Here is a 19,801-nt window from a genome sequence, read left to right as displayed (position 1 = left end):
TGAGATTATTTGTTGAAATATTAGCATTTGAAAAAATGATAAATGAATGAAGGGGTAAGTTTCTAAAGAAACTGTGGTGCTGCGTCGGTGGGAGAGTATAGCAGGTAATTTAGTGTTAACAACTGGGTTGAAAACGTAAATTAGCCACCGTAAAGAGTAAAAAAGCTGACGTTTCGAGTGTTAGCCCTTCGTCAGAGCGATTAGAGGAATTGTGGGTTGTGTATGGATTTATATGTAGAAAGTGGAGCTACGCCATTGGTGGGAATATGGTGACGAAAAAACAGGAATAAATTAGTTGAAATTTAACTTATTTATTCCTGTTTTTTCGTCACCATATTCCCACCAATGGCGTAGCTCCACTTTCTACATATAAATCCATACACAACCCACAATTCCTCTAATCGCTCTGACGAAGGGCTAACGCTCGAAACGTCAGCTTTTTTACTCTTTACGGTGGCTAATTTACGTTTTCAACCCAGTTGTTAACACTAAATTACCTGAAAAAATGATAATTGACTTTCAATGAAACACAACCAAATATGACAAACACGAGGGTGCAGGCGTTGAAAAGCTGCCATCAAATTACTGCACTGCCCACGGGCAAAGAACGGTAAAAACTCAAAATGTTTGGTCTTCGCGTAGTAAACTTGTTCTTTGTGACGTTAAATTCAACTTACGATTGTTTTAGTTTTAAAAGAAGGAAACGAGCAGAAAGAGATAGATAGTTAAGACACGAACGGTGAGCGCTTATGCAGCTGGCTGGCGAGTCTTATGAATATGCAGGTGCCATTAACTTAAGTTTTCCATAAGTTCTTCTTCTACAGGGGCATGATAAGTGATCCAGATGGTGGGCATCCATGCACTGTCTGGAGAAACAAAAACACAAGCGAACTGCGCCGTCGTTAGATAAATGAGTGTGTTCTTTCTCGGCACATGACTAATAAACTGTTCCTTTGACAAGCCACATCTGAGTTTATTTATTTTCTTTAGGTATCTAGAGCTAGATCTTTATAAAAAAAAAAAACCCAGATATTTCACGGTTTATAAAATGCACCCAATAAACGAGGAACTCGAAAGTGAAGGACAATGCAATTAAAAAACTTTTCACCTAATGTACGGGTGCAGACTCAATGATTGCATGAAAACCACGTAATCCCTTTCGCAATCCCTATGTCAATGCAGGTCATTTTCCTGAGCTGATTCATCAGCGGTAACAAAAATTAATAATTATACTCTTTCAGTAATGAGAGTTTTTTTTTATTTGTTTAGCATGATTAATCTAAATATAAACTTTGCTATATATTTCAATATTCTTTACCTAAAAAAGATGAGTTCTCAATTTTGTGATATGCTGTTTATGCAAGTGAACTTTTAAATCGAGCTAAATGTGAGCAGGTTTCCATAAAACACAGAATACGTTAAACTGTGATGTCTCTTTCGAATGCCGACAAACGACAAACAAGATAGACGAACGATGGAAGTGATAAAAGCTTAGAAGTCATTAATCATATGAGAGGCCATTATAAAACGATGACAGCATAACTCATAGCAGCGTACAAACTATAACCTCAGGAAAATAACGTGAACATTAGATGAACTGAGGTGAACTAATGAGGAATCCAACAGTCATAAAATACTTTTTTTGGCATAGAACCACTGGGACTAGAAACCGAGGTGTACCGTTATAAGTACAGGAAAAGTCGAACCAATTTTTTTGTCGATCTTCTTTGGTGAATATAAAAACACATTTTTCGTGACGGAGGTTTGGTTCTCCCTGCGCCCATGCTGAGAACCGGCCTGCTGATGGAGTACCGTCCATCCAGTAAAACTTATCGCCCATTTTTCTGTTCAGTCTAATCCATGCACTAAGATCTCTCCCGTTTGGTTGGCTCATTATAACGCGAAATATGAAGTCGTTCTCCTCGACAGATTTGATTATCGGCGGATGTGCCCGGTGATTTTGACAAAACGTGAGTGCATCGTTCCATCTTGGAGTAGGAGTGTTATGAATAAGGTAGCATGAATTCTCATGACGAAACCAACCTTGCGGGCAATCCTATTGGTAAATAGAAGCTGACAAAAAATCAAATCATGTCATTTCCAAAATATTATCATAACAATGAACATGAAGGGGTTGTACGTGACAGCTAATGATCTAGAAAAACTATCTTCGAATGATATGCTAGTTTAGATAACAAATAATTTTGCCATAATTATGATTAAAAGAAGTGGAGGGGAAATGTTATTTCCACCGATCAAATGATCCCATCCAAACAAATAATTTTGCCATAATTATGATTAAAAGAAGTGGAGGGGAAATGTTATTTCCACCGGTCAAATGATCCCATCCTTGGGTAATTTTCGAAATCAAAAATCACGCACAGGCCATTAATGACGTTACGCAGGTCAAATATTGAAAACTGGCTGCAAACAGAAAAAGCTACACTTTTTACTACCTGCTTTCAGCCGTTTGAACAATCAGGTTAAAATATTTGTTACAACCTGGTACAATAGATTGTTAACATGTTTCTCACCACAGTAATGTGAGTTCATAGCAAGTTTAATTTGAGTAATGCAGTATGGTCCATATTCACACAACACTCAGCATTAAACTTGGGTGTATTTAATCACAGACAACTGAAAAAATCTCCTGTAGATATGAAGAATGGGTAGGTGTACCCCATGAGTTTGACAGATACTCTGTGCATCGCTCCAATTCGGGGTAGTGTTGTAGAAAAGGAGATAACACGAGCGTCCAAAAACAATCCAATCAAGTGGGCAATCCTTCCGGACCGGTAAAAGATGGAAATTAATCACAATTAAAACAAAAACAACGAAATCACACGTAGATATTTGTGACAAAAAGAAAAAAGATTTATTATAAGTGCCATTACAAAAAAACCGACCAATCAGATTACAGGAGACGAGCTACGAGTTCTACAAAAATTCCTGATCGTCTGTGCTTTTTTTGGTATCTAAACAAAGACTGGCACATTTGAATTTACGTAGGATAGTTGTTCATTTCCAATGATGTGATTGGTTAATTGTGTATAAATTGGAAGTTACGCGTCAACGGCTGCGGTGTCGTGAGCGACTGGGAACTAGCTAAATGACTTAAAAATATCTTTTAGCCTCTGGTTGTTCAAATGGTGGATAAAGCTATCCGTTCAATAAATCTCTATCCGTTGGATAGCGCAGTACGATTTTTTGGCACTTATCCGCTGAATAGCGATATATCCGGTGGATAGCGTTATCTGCCCCTTGAACAACTGGGGCCAAGGGTGTTACGTGTTACAATTTAATGGCTATACAAAAACCTTTCTCCGAAACTGCCAAAAACCAGTTACAGTTGACTTTTTATATGAGGGACAGCGGGTTCACCCGCAATGGTTAATACGGACCTCTGTTATGCACGATAGTGCGATCGTTCAGCTTTAAATTCCAATTTTAGCCCCCAAATTTCGACACATAGACTTACAAGTGGAGTGCTATGACTGATTCTTGAAGAAAATGCAGCTGCAATCCAAAGTTCCAACGGGACATTAAGCGCGAAACATGGCTTTAGTTTTCTAGTTTAGTACGCAACAACGAGTCAAAGAAGAGTATCGATAGATGCCGACCACTGAAGTTTGGAGTTATTTGCTGGAGTTATCATAAAGTTCACCAGTTTGGGGAGCGAGGAATATCTGAAATTTCACATAAACCCAAGATGCGACGAAGGTAAGCTGTATTTATGACGAAATCTGCTCCAGTGGTTCGATTTTGGTTTAGGTGAAAAAATCGCGAATGCTCGTACATGTGCTGATTCAAACGGCCATAACTTTTGAAAAAACAAAAACGTACAGGGATTTTGTATATTTTTTGACTATAAAGGTCTAAACTCAACGGCTGTGTAGAACAGAGTCGTCAACCAGGTCCCAAATCCCAAAACTTAACGTCTAAATCAAGGTTATTTACGGCCATCGGCCGATGGAGATTTCTAGTGATCAGAATATGCTAGAATTCGCCTTTTCAAAAATATTGAGAGGGCAAATTCTAACTTTCTTGGCAAACTGAAAGGTTTTTAAGCAATCTGATACAAATTCTGGGGGTTAACTATGCGAATAAATTATTTTACAATGCTACAAAATGCCTACTTTTCAATTTTCGAGACGTTGCGACGGTCCCTACGGATTGTGAAATAATTATGGCCCCTAATGCAGTCAGAAAATTATTCCGAATCAAACCAAATCTAATTCCTAGGTAAAGACTAGGCTAAGTCTTTCTGTTGACAGAGTTTCAGGCAAAACTATTTTTGACACAAAATTGACCGGGTGGAAATAAGAGACACAGCCTCTTAAAGAGATCCGAACTTTCTGAGTGTAAACATCAATCAGCTGCTTGCTATGGAAGTCCTTAATTGGCAAACCCCCTTAATTATCTGCTAAAAATGATGATTTGGCAAAGTAATGTACAATATAGAATATGGTATATAAGTCGGATTATATACACAAATGCCAATTGCAAGGTGTCTCACAGGAAAATTGGAGAAGTTTACACCTGCAACATTTTAGTTGTCCAAGTTCTCGATGATTTGAAGAATATAACAAGGGGAATTTTTTTAATTAAAATATTAGACAATACTGATCAACGTTCGCCTTAACCTTTACGCAAACTAAAAGTTGAATTACCTTCATGGAAAACGTTACATCTTCCTGATGGACAAAGTTAACATTTTCCTCAACAAAGGAAATCTCGTGGTCCTTCAGCTCACAATTTCCTTCGCCGTCCTTCTTAGAGGAGGACCACTTGAAGTTTGTTGAAGAGCAACGTTGGTTTCTCAGACACTGTTGACCGCACGATATGAAACTTGTAGAGACAAACCGTTTAAAAGCGTATCCCAGAAGCTGCTTATTCTCCCATTGTTTGAATTGTGAGGAACGAGATGGCGTTGAGTCGAAATTATCGTTGGTAACGGAAACTGATGGAGTTTGAATTAACAATAATAAAAGTATGGTTTTCCACCGAGCCATCTGCAACCAAAGAACGTTATCTGTGTTGATGGAGACTTTAGGTTACAGGGGAGAGAAAGTTATTCTTTCTTCTTCACGATATGTGACAGATTGAATGCTTTATTAGAGGTGTCTGAGCTTAAATTTTCAGATTATTTGTTGAAATATTAGCATTTGAAAAAACGATAATTGACTTTCAATGAAACACAACCAAATATGACAAACACGAGGGTGCAGGTGTTGAAAAGCTGTCATCAAATTACTACACTGCTAACGGACAAAGAACGCTAAAAACACAAAATGTTTGGTGTTTGCGTAGTAAACTTGTTCTTTGTGACGTTAAGCTTGGGTTTTAAAACAAGGAAACGAGCAGAAAGAGATAGATAGTTAAGACGCGAACGGTGAGCGCTTATTATGCAGCTGGCTGGCGAGTCTTATAAATATGCAAGGCCAGAGACTTCAGTTTTTCATTAGTTTTCTTCCACAGCGACATGATAAGTGATGCAGATCGTAGGCATTCAGGCGCTGTCTGAAGAAACAAAAACTTATAGAAGTGCCACTTGGTGTGATTAAACAATGGCATTTGTCCCCAGAAGGTTTCATTTTAACCCACGAAAATGCTTTTTCAAATCTCACTCAATTGAGTCTACAATGACATTTTCCAGCGGTCATAGCCAAGATTTTTTAGACTCCTATGTCAATGCAGGCCATTTTCCTGAGCTGCTTCATCAACGGTAACACAAAATAATAATTATGCTCTTCCAGTAGGACAGTCAATTTTTTTGTTTGTTTAGCATAATTAATCTAAATATAAGCTTTGCTATATCTTTCAATATTTTTCACCTTAAATAGACGAATTCTCAATTTTGTGATATGCCGTTCATGCAAGTGAACTTTTAAATCAAACTTAATGTGAGCAGGTTTTCATTGAACACAGAATATGTTAGACTGTGATGTCTCTTTCTAATGCCGACAAACGATGAACAAGATTGATGAACGATGGAACTGATAAACTTAGAAGTCTTTAATCATACGAAAGGCCATTATGAAACGATTACAGCATAACTCATAGCGGCGTACAAACTTTAACTTCCGGAACATAACGTGAACATTGGATAAACTGAGGTGAACTATTAAGGAATCCAACAGTCAGAAAATACTTTTTTGGCACAGAACAACTGGGGCTGGAAACGAAGGTGAACCACCAAAAGTACAGGGACAGTCGTACCACTTTTTTCTGAATATAAAAACACATTTTTCGTGAAGGTAGTTTGGTTCTCCCTGCGCCCATGCTGAGAACCGACCCGCTGATGGAGTACCGTCCATCCAGTAAAACTTATCGTCCATTTTTCTGTTCAGTCCAATCCATGCACTACGATCTCTCCCGTTTGATTGGCTCATTATAAGGCGAAATATGAAGTCGTTCTCATCGCCAGATTTGATTATCGGCGGATGTGCCCGGTGATTTTGACGAAACGTGAGTGCATCGTTCTATCTTGGAGTGGGAGTGTTATGAATAAGGCAGCATGAATTCTCATGACGAAACCAATCTTGCAGTAATCCTATTGGTCTGTAGAAGTTGACAAAAAATCAGATCATGTCATTTCCAAAATATTATCATAACAATGAACATGAAGGGGTTGTACGTGACAGCTAATGATCAAACAAACTATCTTCGAATGATATGCTAGTTTAGATAACAAATAATTTTGCCATAATTATGATAAAAAAAAGTGGAGGGGAAATGTTATTTCCACCGATGGGTCGAATGATCCCATCAATGGGTAATTTTCGAAATAAAAAATCACGCACAGGCCATTAATGACTATTGACAACTGGCTGCAAACAGAAAAAGCTACATTTTTTACTACCTACTTTCAGCCGTTTGAACACTCAGGTTAAAATATTTGTTACAACCTGGTACAATAGATTGTTAACATGTTTCTCACCACAATAATGTGAGTTCATAGCAAGTTGAATTTGAGTAATGCAGTATGGTCCATATTCACACAACACTCAGCATTAAACTTGGGTGTATTTAATCACAGACAACTGAACAAATCTCCTGTAGATATGAAGAATGGGTAGGTGTACCCCATGAGTTTGACAGATATACTGTGCATCGCTCCAATTCGGGGTAGTGTTGTAGAAAAGGAGATAACACGAGCGTCCAAAAACAATCCAATCAAGTGGGCAATCCTTCCGCACTGGTAAAAGATGGAAATCAATCACAATTAAAACAAAAACACCGAAATCACACGTAGATATTTGTGACAAAAAGAAAAAAGATTTATTATAAGCGCCATTACAAAGAAACCGACCAATCAGATTACAGGAGACGAGCTACGAGTTTACAAAAATTCCTGATCGTCTGTGCTTTTTTTGGTATCTAAACAAAGACTGGCACATTTGAATTTACGTAGGATAGTTGTTCGTTTCCAATGATGTGATTGGTTAATTTTGTATAAATTGGAAGTTACGCGTCAACGGCTGCGGTGTCGTGAGCGACTGGGAACTAGCCAAACGACTTAAAAATATCTTTTAGCCTCTGGTTGTTCAAATGGTGAATAAAGCTATCCGTTCAATAAATCTCTATCCGTTGGATAGCGCAGTACGTTTTGTTGGCACTTATCCGCTGAATAGCGATATATCCGGCGGATAGCGTTATCTGCCCCTTGAACAACTGGGGCCAAGGGTGTTACGTGTTACAATTTAATGGCTATACAAAAACCTTTCTCCGAAACTGCCAAAAACCAGTTACAGTTGACTTTTTATATTAGGGACAGCGGGTTCACACGCAATGTTTAATACGGACCTCTGTTATGCACGATAGTGCGATCGTTCAGCTTTAAATTCCAATTTTAGCCCCCCCCCCCCCCCACATAGAATTACAAGTGGAGTGCTATGACTGATTCTTGAAGAAAATGCAGCTGCAATCCAAAGTTCCAACGGGACATTAAGCGCAAAACATTGGCTTTAGTTTTCGAGTTTAGTTCGCAACAACGAGTCAAAGAAGAGTATCGATAGATGCCGACCACTGGAGTTATTTGCTGGAGTTATCATAAAGTTCACCAGTTTGGGGAGCGAGGAATATCTGAAATTTCACATAAACCCAAGATGCGACGAAGGTAAGCTGTATTTATGACGAAATCTGCTCCAGTGGTTCGATTTTGGTTTAGGTGAAAAAATCGCGAATGCTCGTACATGTGCTGATTCAAACGGTCATAACTTTTGAAAAAAATAAAACGTACAGGGGTTTTGTACGTTTTTTTACTATAAAGGTCTAAACTCAACGGCTGTGTAGAATAGAGTCGTCAACCAGGTCCCACATCCCAAAACTTAACGTCTAAATCAAGGTTATTTACGGCCATCGGCCGATGGAGATTTCTAGTGGTCAGAATATGCTAGAATTCGCCTTTTCAAAAATATTGAGAGGGCGAATTCTAACCTTCTTGGCAAACTAGAAAGGTTTTTAAGCAATCTGATATAAATTCCGGGGCTTAACTATGCGAATCAAATATTTTACAATGTTACAAAATGCCTGCTTTTTAATTTTCGAGACGTTGCGACGGTCCCTACGGATTGTGAAATAATTATGGCCCCTAATGCAGTCAGAAAATTATTTCGAATCAAACCAAATCTAATTCCTAGTTAAATTCTAGGTAAAGTCTTCCTGTTGACAGAGTTTCAGGGAAAATTATTTTTGACGCAAAATTGACCGGGTGGAAATAAGAGAGACAGCCTCTTAAAGAGATCCGAACTTTCTGAGTGTAAACATCAATCAGCTGCTTGTTATGGAAGTCCTAAATTGGCAAACCCCCTTAATTATCTGCTAAAAATGATGGTTTGGCCTGTCGTGAAAAGTAATGTACAATATAGAATATGGTATATAAGTCGGATTATATACACAAATGCCAATTGCAAGGTGTCTCACAGGAAAATTGGAGAAGTTTACACCTGCAACGTTTTAGTTGTTTAAGTTCTCGATGATCTGAAGAATATAACAAGGGGAATTTTTTTAATTAAAATGTTAGACAATACTGATCAACGTTCGCCTTAACCTTTACGCAAACTAAAATTTGAATTACCTTCATGGAAAAAGTTACATCTTCCTGATGGACGAAGTTAACATTTTCCTCAACAAAGGAAAACTCGTGGTCGTTCAGCTCACAAGTTCCTTCGTCGTCCTTCTTAGAGGAGGACCACTTGAAGTTTGTTGAAGAGCAACGTTGGTTTCTCAGACAGTGTTGACCGCACGATATTAAACTTGTATAGTCAAACCGTTTGAAAGCGTATCCCAGAAGCTGCTTGCTCTCCCATTGCCTGAATTGTGAGGAACGAGATGACGTTGAGTCGAAATTATCGTTGGTAGCGGAAACTGATGGAGTTTGAATTAACAATAATAAAAGTATGGTTTTCCACCGAGCCATCTGCAACCAAAGAACGTTATCTGTGTTGATGGAGACTTTAGGTTACAGGGGAGAGAAAGTTATTCTTTCTTCTTCGCGATACGTGACAGATTGAATGTTTTATTAGAGGTGTCTGAGCCTAAATTTTCAGTTTATTTGTTGAAATATTAACATTTGAAAAAATGATAATTGACTTCCAATGAAACACAACCAAATATGACAAACACGAGGGTGTAGATACCAATAAAACTGCCATCAAATTACTGCACTGCCCACGGGCAAAGAACGGTAAAAACACAAAATGTTTGTTCTTTGTGACGTTAAGGCCAACTTACGATTTTTTTAGTTTTAAAACAAGGAAATGAGCAGAAAGAGATAAAGATAGTTAAGACACGAACGATAAGTGCCTATGCGGCTGGCTGGCGAGTCTTATGAATAAGCAGGTGCCCTAGACTTAAGTTTTTCATTAGTTTTTCTTCCACAGCGGCATGGTTAGTAATGCAGATCGTAGACATCCACGTACTGTCTGGAGAAAAAAAGTGCCATTTAGTGTGATTAAACAATGGCATTTTTCCGTAGAAGGTTTCATTTTAACCCACGAAAATACTTTTTCAAATTTCACTCAATTGAAAGTTGCTACCGACAAAACGGTTGAAGAAATATGAATACAAAGAGACGACGAGACACGCTTTAAAGTAAGAGATACGCGGAGATTTTGAGTCTGGAATAAGGCATATCATATGCATTACTGAGAGTTCACGATCAGTAGACTGTAGAGGGAGATAGCGAAGCTCCGCTGTCGTTAGATAAATGAGTGTTTTTTTTCTCTTTCTCGGCACATGACTAATAAAGTATTCCTTTGACAAACCACATCTGAGTTTATTTTGTTTTAAGTATCGCTAGATCTTCATCAAAAACACCCAGATATTTGATTGTTCAAAAAATGCACCCAGTAAACGAGAAACTCGAAAGCGAAGGACAATGCAAACCTTTTGACCCAATATACGGGTGCAGGCTCAATGATTGCATGAAATCCACGTCTGTAATCCCTTAAAACTTGCTCCAATCTGCACAGTATTAAAATAATGTGGACTTTTCTACAATGACATTTACCAGCGGTCAGAGCCAAGATTTTTGAGACTCTTATGTCAATGCAGGCATTTTTCTGAGCTGCTTCATCAATGGTAACAAAAAATAATAATTATGCTCCTCCAGTAATGAGAATTTTTTTATTTGTTTAGCATAATTAATCTAAATACAAACTTTGCTATATCTTTCAATATTTTTCACTTAAAATAGACGGGTTCTCAATTTTGTGATATGCCGCTCATGCAAGTGAACTTTTAAAACGAACCAAATGTAAGCAGGTTTTCATTGAACACAGAATATGTTAAACTGTGATGTCTCTTTCGAATACCGACAAATGACAAACAAGATTGACGAACGATGGAACTGATAAAAACTTAGAAATCTTTAATCATACCAGAGGCTATTATGAAACGATGACAGCATAACTCATAGCGGCGTAACAACTTAGGTTCCGGAACATTACGTGAACATAAGATAAACAGAGGTGAACTATTAAGGAATCCAACAGTCAGAAAATACTTTTTTGGCACAGAACCACTGAGGCTGGAAACGAAGGTGAACCACCAAAAGTACAGGGACAGTCGTACCACTTTTTTCTGAATATAAAAACACATTTTTCGTGAAGGTAGTTTGGTTCTCCCTGCGCCCATGCTGAGAACCGGCCCGCTAATGGAGTACCGTCCATCCAATAAAACTTATCGTTTATTTTTCTGTTCAGTCCAATCCATGCACTACGATCTCTCCCGTCTGGTTGGCTCTTCATAAGGCGAAATATGAAGTCGTTCTCATCGGCAGATTTGATTATCGGCGGATGCGCCCGGTGATTTTGACAAAACGCGAGTGCATCGTTCCATCTTGGAGTGGAAGTGTTATGAATAAGGTAGCATGAATTCTCATGACGAAACCAACCTTGCGGGCAATCCTATTGGTCAGTAGAAGTTGACAAAAAATCAGATCATGTCATTTCCAAAATATTATCATAACAATGAACATGAAGGGGTTGTACGTGACAGCTAATGATCTAAACAAACTATCTTCGAGTGATATGCTAGTTTAAATAACAAATAATTTTGCCATAACAGTGATAAAAAGAAGTGGGTCGAATGATCCCATCAATGGGTAATTTCGAAATCAAAAATCGCACACAAGCCATCAATGACGTTACGCAGGTCAAATATAGAAAACTGGCTGCAAACAGAAAAAACTACATTTTTTACTACCTGCTTTCAGCCGTTGGAACACTGAGGTTAAAATATTTGAGTAATGCAGTATGGTCGATATTCACACAAAACTCAGCTTTAAACTCGGGTATATTTAATCACATGTAGAGGCGCGGTGGCCTCATAGTTAGTGCGCCCGACTTCGGATCGGGTGGTCCGGGTTCGAGCCCTGGCCGTGGTCAGTGTGTTGTGTTCTAAGGCAAGACACTTTACTCTCACAGTGCTTATCTTCACCCAGGTGTACAAATGGGTACCAGCAAATGTGCCGGGGGTAACCCTGCGATGGACTAGCATCCCATCCAGGGGGAAGTAGCAATACTCTCAGCCGCTTCATGCTAAGAAAACCGGAGTTAAGTACCGGCCCCATGGCCCACCTGGGCCCGTATAAAGGCTTTTTACTTTATATTTAATCACATACAACTGAACAAATATCCGGTAGATATGAAGAATTGGTAGATGTGACCCATGAGTTTGACAGATACTCTGTGCATCGCTCCAATTCGGGGTAGTGTTGTAAGAGATAACACGAGCGTCCAAAAACAATCCAATCAAGTGGGCAATCCTTTCGGACCGGTAAAAGATGGAAATCAATCACAATTAAAACAAAAACACCGAAATGACACGTAGATATTTGTGACGATAAAGAAAAAAAGATTCACTATAAGTGCGATTACAAAAAAACCGACCAATCAAATTACAGGAAACGAGCTACGAGTTTTACAAAAATTCCTGATCGTCTGTGCTTGTTTTGGTCTCTAAACAATGACTGGCACATTTGAATTTACGTAGGATAGTTGTTCGTTTCTAATGATGTGATTGGTTGATTTTGTATAAATTCGAGGTTACCCGCCAACGGCTGCGGTGTCGTGAGCGACTGGGAACCAGCTAAATGACTTAAAAATATCCTTTATTTCTCTGGTTGTTCAAATGGTGGATAAAGCCATCCGCTCCATAAATCTCTATCCGTTGGATAGCGAAGTACGTTTTGTTGGCATTTATCCGCTGAATAGCGATATATCCGGTGGATAGCGTTATCTGCCCCTTGAACAACTGGGGCCCAGGGCGTTACGTGTTACAAATCTGCTTTTGATAAATCAATTTCAGGAAAACAATTTTGTAGTTGTTAATAGAAATGACAAGTTCAAACCCGAAATCTTATGTAATTTTATATAGACTTAACGATCGTTATAGGTCTCTTGTGCATAAAGAGACGAACCTGCTCTCATTGGATTGGGGGAGGGGGGGAGTAACTTTAACAGCCAATATTGGTAAGTTTCAGAAGCAAACTGGCTCACATGAATTATCCGAAGGCCGAAACTGACTTGTAAACATCAGAATCGTTTTCAGGTGCCATAGACTTAAGTTTTCTATTAGTTTTTCTTCCACAGCGGCATAATAAGTGATTCAGATCGTGGGCATCCATGCACTGTCTTTCAGAAATAAATAGGCTCGCATGAATTATTCGAAGGCCGAAACTGACTTGTGAACATCAGAATCGTTTTGAGAACTTAAGTAAAGCCTAAAAAGGACTTTTGTGTCACATTTCATGTAAATTAGCATAAACACAGGAAAACGTGATCTGGTAACTTAAGAGGCTGTCTCTCTTTCTTCAACCCGATTAATTTTGCGTCAAAAATAATTCTCCCTGAAACTCTGTCGACAGAAAGACTTTACCTAGGAAAGAACTAAACTAGATTTGGTTTGATTCGAAATCATTTTCTGACTGCATTAGGGGCCATAATTATTTCCCAGTCTGTAGGGACCGTCGCAACGTCTCGAAAATTGAAAAATAGGCATATTTTGTAACATTATAAAATATTTGATTCGCATAGTTAAGCCCCAGAATTTATATCAGATTGCTTAAAAACCTTTCTAGTTTGCCAAGAAAGTTAGAATTTGCCCTCTTAACATATCTGAAAAGGCGAATTTTAGCATATCCTGACCACTAGAAATCGACATCGGCCGATGGCCGTAAAAAAAATTACCTTGATTTAGACGTTAAGTTTTGGGATTTGGGACCTGCTTGACGACTTTATCCTATACAACCTTTGAGTTTAGACCTTTATATTCAAAAACATGCAAAAACCCCTGTACGTTTTCGATTTTCAAAAGTTATGACCGTTTGAATCAGCACATGTACGAGCATTCGCGAGTTTTTCGCCTACACCAAAATCGAACCACTGGAGTAGATTTCGTCATAAATACAGCTTACCCGCTTTGCAGCCCGGCTTCATGGCTCACTTTAGAATTTTTCTGATAACCAAACCGGTGAAATCCATGATAACCTCAACAAATAGCTAGGTATTGCCTTCGAAAAGTAGGCGGCGTCCATCGTGATTCGTGGTATCAGAACAAATGTCGGAATTGGCCACATTTCGCGGTGAATCACCCATTTAACATCGCTTCAGAGCTGAATTTTTTCCTAAATCAGAATATAAAGTCTCCATGTCTGGAAGCTGAGGAGAAATGAAGGTTTTAGGCTTCTGAAGTGAAGAAATAACCGCTTAAATTTAGATCACGATGATCCAGTTCGATTTTAGACTGTTCTCACAAAGGTCCGCACAAAGAGAAGACCGCTGATAGCTTGTGCCGTACGTTCTGCCGTATGGTTTTGTTTGTATTCCAATCTATATCCCAATGTAATATTTGGGGAGAAAAATTTTGGATGAAAAGAATAAATGCTTTTATCAGGAGTTTAATATCATATAATTAATAAATCAATTTCAAATATCCTGAGCTTGCTTCTCTCGGTTCCGCGTCGATTGTGTCCACAGATCAGCAACCTGTCAATAGCCGGAGAAATCGGCTAACAACGTGATAAAAACTTTGACACATGCTTCGTATGAACATATGTTAAAAGTGTTGCTTTTGGTAAATTTTCAGTCGTTTTAATCAAAAAATTTCCCTGACTACTAGATATTATAATATATTACACTATAACAACGCCGTCAGAACTTGATATCGGAACTAAAGGTAGTTTGCATCTGTAGAGCATATTCTACACTTTCAGCCATCGTATAAGACATTGTTTACATAAGTCTACTGAGAAACACATTGACAATCACTAATCACGTCCGACAGTTTTTCTATGAGGACCTGTTTTTGGTCTCTCAATTTTTACAGGGATCTCAAAATGACTACAGATGGCTCTCAACAAAACCACATTGAATTTCTGAAGTGTGTTACTGTGGTGACGTTCACAGAGGTCATGTGTCGTAGCAGATTGGATGTAAGACTTTGATCTCTTTGTTAACTTTGTCTACCAGATCTTGTCTCTCGGAATTTTCCTGGACGCATTGGACATCTTTCTCCTCATCCAGCGATATCCCGATCACACCCTGATCTTTTCGTCGCATTGCTGCTAGCCGGGAGAAATATCTCTGAACTTGGCTCTTTGTCAGCCACTGTTCTCTAGCGAACAAACGTGCATTTGATTCATTTTTCGCATTTCGCATGTCCACTGTAACTTGGGCGGGGTCTTCCTTTCGCCCAGTTCTTTCTCCAAGTGTAAACCGTGCCGTTAGATATTCTTTTACCTTTTCTGAAAATCTAACGCTGCCCCTTGGTTGGCTTACGACCCATCCTGTTCATAGAGACGAGTGAGGCGAAGTATCCCCGGAAGAAGTGAGTGGTGTACTGGAATCTAACGAACCGCTCGAACACTCGATACCAGCGGTATCTATCGACGAGAATTTAAGGGTCCAGTCCCTTTTGATTGCATCATACTGGCTTAACCTGCTGACTGTATGCTTTCCAACGTCCAGGTGTAGCTCTAGCTGCGAAAACGTTTCGAACACTTCAACACATCCAAGAACAGAGCATTCAAACAATGGTGTTGTACTCTCTGTTTCCTTGATGCCCTTTGAAAGACCCTTGAACACACGCTTTTCAGGAGGATCATAAATTCCTTGAGATTCTATGGTTTGAAGGGACGTTTGACCTTCGTGCTTGATATAAATTACGTCATATGGAATGTAGTTCCCTTTACCGATGCCATAACATTTCCAAACTCTCAGACCGGTATCTCCATATTCGAAGTTGTGGAAGCTACCAAAACGCTCAATCTTATTTATACGGAGAGTGTGCTTTGATTCGTCGACTATGCTCACTGCAGCTGTTGTTCCCTTCACTGGGTGTTGCGTCAATGCATCTCTCATGTCCACGGCAGTTAGAACATCGTGCCCTTCGTTGCAGCAAGCACGAATAGAGGACTTCATTGGACAGAGGATACGATCGCAAATGTCTTTACCAGACTGCGGCTCCAAGTAGCGATAATTATGAACTTCGACCCCAACTCCTTTTGCGACATCTCTCACAACGGTTACTAGGGAGCTGTTGTGATAGCAACCGGCTTCATCTAACCTCAGATGGACTTTCTCAGATGGACTTTCTGTTCGACAATCAGTTGGACTGTATCTTTCCGATTTCTCGCGTTTATTTACGATCTACAGTACCCGAACTTTCTACATTCAATCGTTCTCCAGTCTTCTGTTACAAGATAGTGATTATATTTATCTGCTTTTACAACCGAAATACACGCTTGAACTACTTAAATCCAAGACTGACATTACTTATTCGTGATTTACTAAAATCCCAAGCTATTTCCTGTCAACTTGATTTTAACAGCTGTTTCTCATTAAAGACCGATCAGCACTTCTGTAATTTACACCCACACACAATATTTGCTGCACGAACGACACATCACGCAACCTAGAATTTCCCTAGACAATTCCTTATTCAATTATTTCAGACCATTGTAGTCACGTTTCATGAAGTTTTTACAGGCCAAGGCAACTCCAAGCTGTTACCAGTAAGGGCGTTTGATGTAGATGTACTCCAGATAACTTTTCACTTGTTTGAAGATACGAATTCAAACGACTGTGCAATTTCTCTAGGAAAATTTGCTTAAAATGCACCGTGACACTTACGTATCTTCTCCACTAACCGAAAATACAATTTGGCGCCAAATGACAATCACCTTGATGGTTATGAATACTTTATTTTCAAGTTCTTATCTTCTTTGCTTGTTTTACTTCTTTTTCTGTTTGGTTTTTACTTTTTCTTGAACATCGAGAGACGAGTTAGTTGATAGAGAAACTCTATTCTGCATGAACGAAGACACTGTCTGAAAAGCCTCATGCCCCCAGCGGGTGTCCGTGCTAAACTACTTGCCAAGATCGAAAAGCTCAAAGCGAGCGAGCAGTCGTCGTTTCCGTTGCCCGGAAAGGCCATTGAGATTGCGGAGAATGAACCACTTGCGCACGGTACACCAACTTGCAGCAAAAACCTAGACGATTCAAACGATATAGCTCTGGCGAAGAAAGGTAACGATTTATAGTTGACTACAAACTAACTAGAGTACAAACTGCCTGAGTCAACATGACCGTAACAGATACATGACGCAATATTCCAATTAAGTTCTGCTATATATCTAAGGCATATTAGGTGATAAGACAAAGAGCACCATTTGCGGTTCGTCTTTTCAATTTTGTATATTCGCGATTTAACTTGTTCCTTTAAAGGCAAGATTTGTGCAATATTTCGTAATAACGCTCATTGTGCTGACGTAGAAACCATTTTCAGGCATAGAGTTTTAAAAATTCCCTTAAAGTAGCACTTCGCTGCTCTAGGAATTCTATCAATTAATCACTCCTTCATTTTATAAATTTACTGACAGTTTTTCTATAGCCTGTGATTGTCTACTTACCTTGACGCCAGAGATTAGCTAGAAATAAGAGAAAACGGACAGAAAAAAAGGAAACTGGAGAAAAATGCAGTTCAAGAGTTAAAACAAGAAAAAATACAAAAAAAAAGGCAGCAAAAGAGAAATTGCTTTACACTGAAAAAAAGAAGGATAAATTTTACCAAATATGGCGCCAAACAGAGCGAGAAAAAGAAAAATCACATCAGTCCCAGATGTCTCTAGAAAAGAAATCAAGCGATGACTGTTCAAAGGGTGTTGTTCCCATTAAAACACTACTTGATATTCCCGGGGAAATTTTAAATTTGGATTGCAGGATTCAAATGCTACCTTGGGAGAAGGAAAGTTTGGCCAAGTAACACTTGCCTCCTACAAAGGGTTACCTGTTGCTGAGAAGCAGTTCCATGCTGCTGTCTTATAAGCAGAAATAGAACATGAGGCAAACATTATTTCTTCTTTCAAGTACTTAAATCTACTAGCTTTCTTTGGAATTTCTTGTCCGGAAAAGCTTATCTGCTTGTCTTACAATTCTATAGAGCGGGAGGCAAAGCATTCACTATAAAAGACTGCCTTCAGCCTTCCTTTTGGCACTGCTTAACTATAGAATAAGTGACTGATACAGTTTTGTTTCCTTATTTTATTTTGTAGAATGCTCCTGAAGCAAAAAAAAGTGGCCGGGGAGGCAAGGACAGGAATGCCTCCCTTCATCGTATTTGAGGGGAAATTTTGCTCCCCAAAAATTATCTTTATCAGTGGGGAGCAGGAGCTCTTGATAAAGATAAATGGGGGGCACACAGAGGCGCCGATTACTTTTTTATTGTTGTATTTTGTGTGTTATGTGTAGTATCCAAAAGAATGTGTAAATGTGCATCTCTTCTTGCAGAGATACATTTTAAAAGTTTATGATAGCGCAAGACTGCCAACAAAATTATTGCAATTTTTGAACGTACTAAACTGCTAAGGCTTTATTTTTTTTGTTTCGTTGGTGAGTTTGAGATTGCAGATAATAAAGGTGAGAACAAGAGAACCCCATCGCATTCAAATGTCTTCGTAGCTTTGGAGTTAAGGGTGTTGTTTTATAACACTAGTGGAAGTGCTGATTTACACCAATTGAGTGTAAAATTCATAACAGTGTAAAATCACCTCGTCTCAATGTTGGCACAGCTGCAACGCATTTTACACCAATTCAGTGTCAAGAGACACTCTTTTAGAGTTAAAGCACACTAAAACAATGATAAGTCAGCACCATTGGTGTACTCCAGTTACATGACATGAAAACGAATTTGCACCACGTTGGTGTAAAAGAACACCGTTTCAGCGTTGATGAAACACTAAAATGGTGCTCACACAGCTGCATAAATTTACACTCTTTTGGTGTCACCATAACACCTTGACTTTTTGTGTGAGGGACAACGGGTTCACCCGCAATGGTTAATACGGACCTCTGTTATGCGCGATAGTGCGATCGTTCAGCTTTAAATTCCAAATTTTAGCCTCCAAACTTCGACACATAGACTTACAAGTGGAGTGCTATGACTGATTCTTGAAGAAAATGCAGCTACAACCCAAAGTTCCAACGGGACATTAAGCGCAAAACATGGCTTTAGTTTTCGAGTTTAGTTCGCAACAACGAGTCAAAGAAGAGTATCGATAGATGCCGACCGCTGAAGTTTGGAGTTATTTGCTGGAGTTATTATAAAGTTCACCTGTTTTGGGAGCGAGGAATATCTGAAATTTCACATAAACCCAAGATGCGACGAAGATAAGCTGTATTTATGACGAAATCTGCTCCAGTGGTTCGATTTTGGTGTTGGCGAAAAAATCGCGAATGCTCGTACATGTGCTGATTCAAACGGTTATCACTTTTGAAAAATCAAAAACGTACAGGGGTTTTGTACATTTTTGACTATAAAGGTCTAAACTCAACGGCTGTGTAGGATAGAGTCGTCAAGCAGGTCCCAAATGCCAAAAACGTAACGTCTAAATCAAGGTTATTTACGGCCATCGGCCGATGGAGATTTCTAGTGGTCAGCATATGCTTAAATTCGCCTTTTCAAAAATATTGAGAGGGCAAATTCTAACTTTCTTGGCAAACTAGAAAGGTTTTTAAGCAATCAGATATAAATTCTGGGGCTTAATTATGCGAATCAAATATTTTACAATGTTACAAAATGCCTATTTTTCAATTTTCGAGACGTTGCGACGGTCCCTTCGGATTATGAAATAATTATGGCCCCTAATGCAATCAGAAAATTCTTTCGAATCAAACCAAATCTAATTTAGTTCTTTCCTAGGTAAAGTCTTTCTGTTGACAGAGTTTCAGGCAAAATTATTTTTGACGCAAAATTGACCGGGTGGAAATAAGAGAGACAGCCTTTTAAAGAGATCCGA

General features: G+C 38.9%; 2 protein-coding genes and 1 long non-coding RNA gene across 3 annotated transcripts; 1 reads left to right on the top strand and 2 right to left on the bottom strand.

Moving 5' to 3' along the window:
• Positions 1–1,370: 1,370 nt before the first annotated feature.
• Positions 1,371–5,854, bottom strand: LOC149043380 (C-type lectin domain family 4 member A-like). The gene is made up of 3 exons (XM_089208737.1): positions 4,672–5,854; positions 2,614–2,794; positions 1,371–1,921 (listed from the first exon to the last, which is right to left on the bottom strand). The coding sequence occupies exons 1-3, from the start codon at positions 5,010–5,012 to the stop codon at positions 1,589–1,591; spliced, it is 855 nt and encodes a 284-aa protein (XP_089064863.1). The 5' UTR covers positions 5,013–5,854; the 3' UTR covers positions 1,371–1,588.
• Positions 5,855–5,997: 143 nt separating this feature from the next.
• On the bottom strand, positions 5,998–9,491 carry LOC149043379 (uncharacterized). Its single transcript, XM_089210022.1, has 2 exons — positions 9,080–9,491; positions 5,998–6,482 (listed from the first exon to the last, which is right to left on the bottom strand). The coding sequence occupies exons 1-2, from the start codon at positions 9,419–9,421 to the stop codon at positions 6,141–6,143; spliced, it is 684 nt and encodes a 227-aa protein (XP_089066148.1). The 5' UTR covers positions 9,422–9,491; the 3' UTR covers positions 5,998–6,140.
• A 7,324-nt stretch (positions 9,492–16,815) lies between these two features.
• On the top strand, positions 16,816–18,470 carry LOC149043378 (uncharacterized). Its single transcript, XR_016187719.1, has 2 exons — positions 16,816–17,033; positions 18,059–18,470. It is a non-coding gene; the product is annotated as an uncharacterized LOC149043378 (long non-coding RNA).
• The last annotated feature ends 1,331 nt before the right edge of the window (positions 18,471–19,801 follow it).

This window comes from Pocillopora damicornis, chromosome 6 (genome assembly GCF_964200805.1).
Source record: "Pocillopora damicornis chromosome 6, jaPocDami1.2, whole genome shotgun sequence".
Classification (NCBI taxonomy): Eukaryota; Metazoa; Cnidaria; class Anthozoa; order Scleractinia; family Pocilloporidae; genus Pocillopora; species Pocillopora damicornis.
Note: the sequence above shows the minus strand (reverse complement) of the source record. Positions and strands in the feature narration are given on the sequence as shown.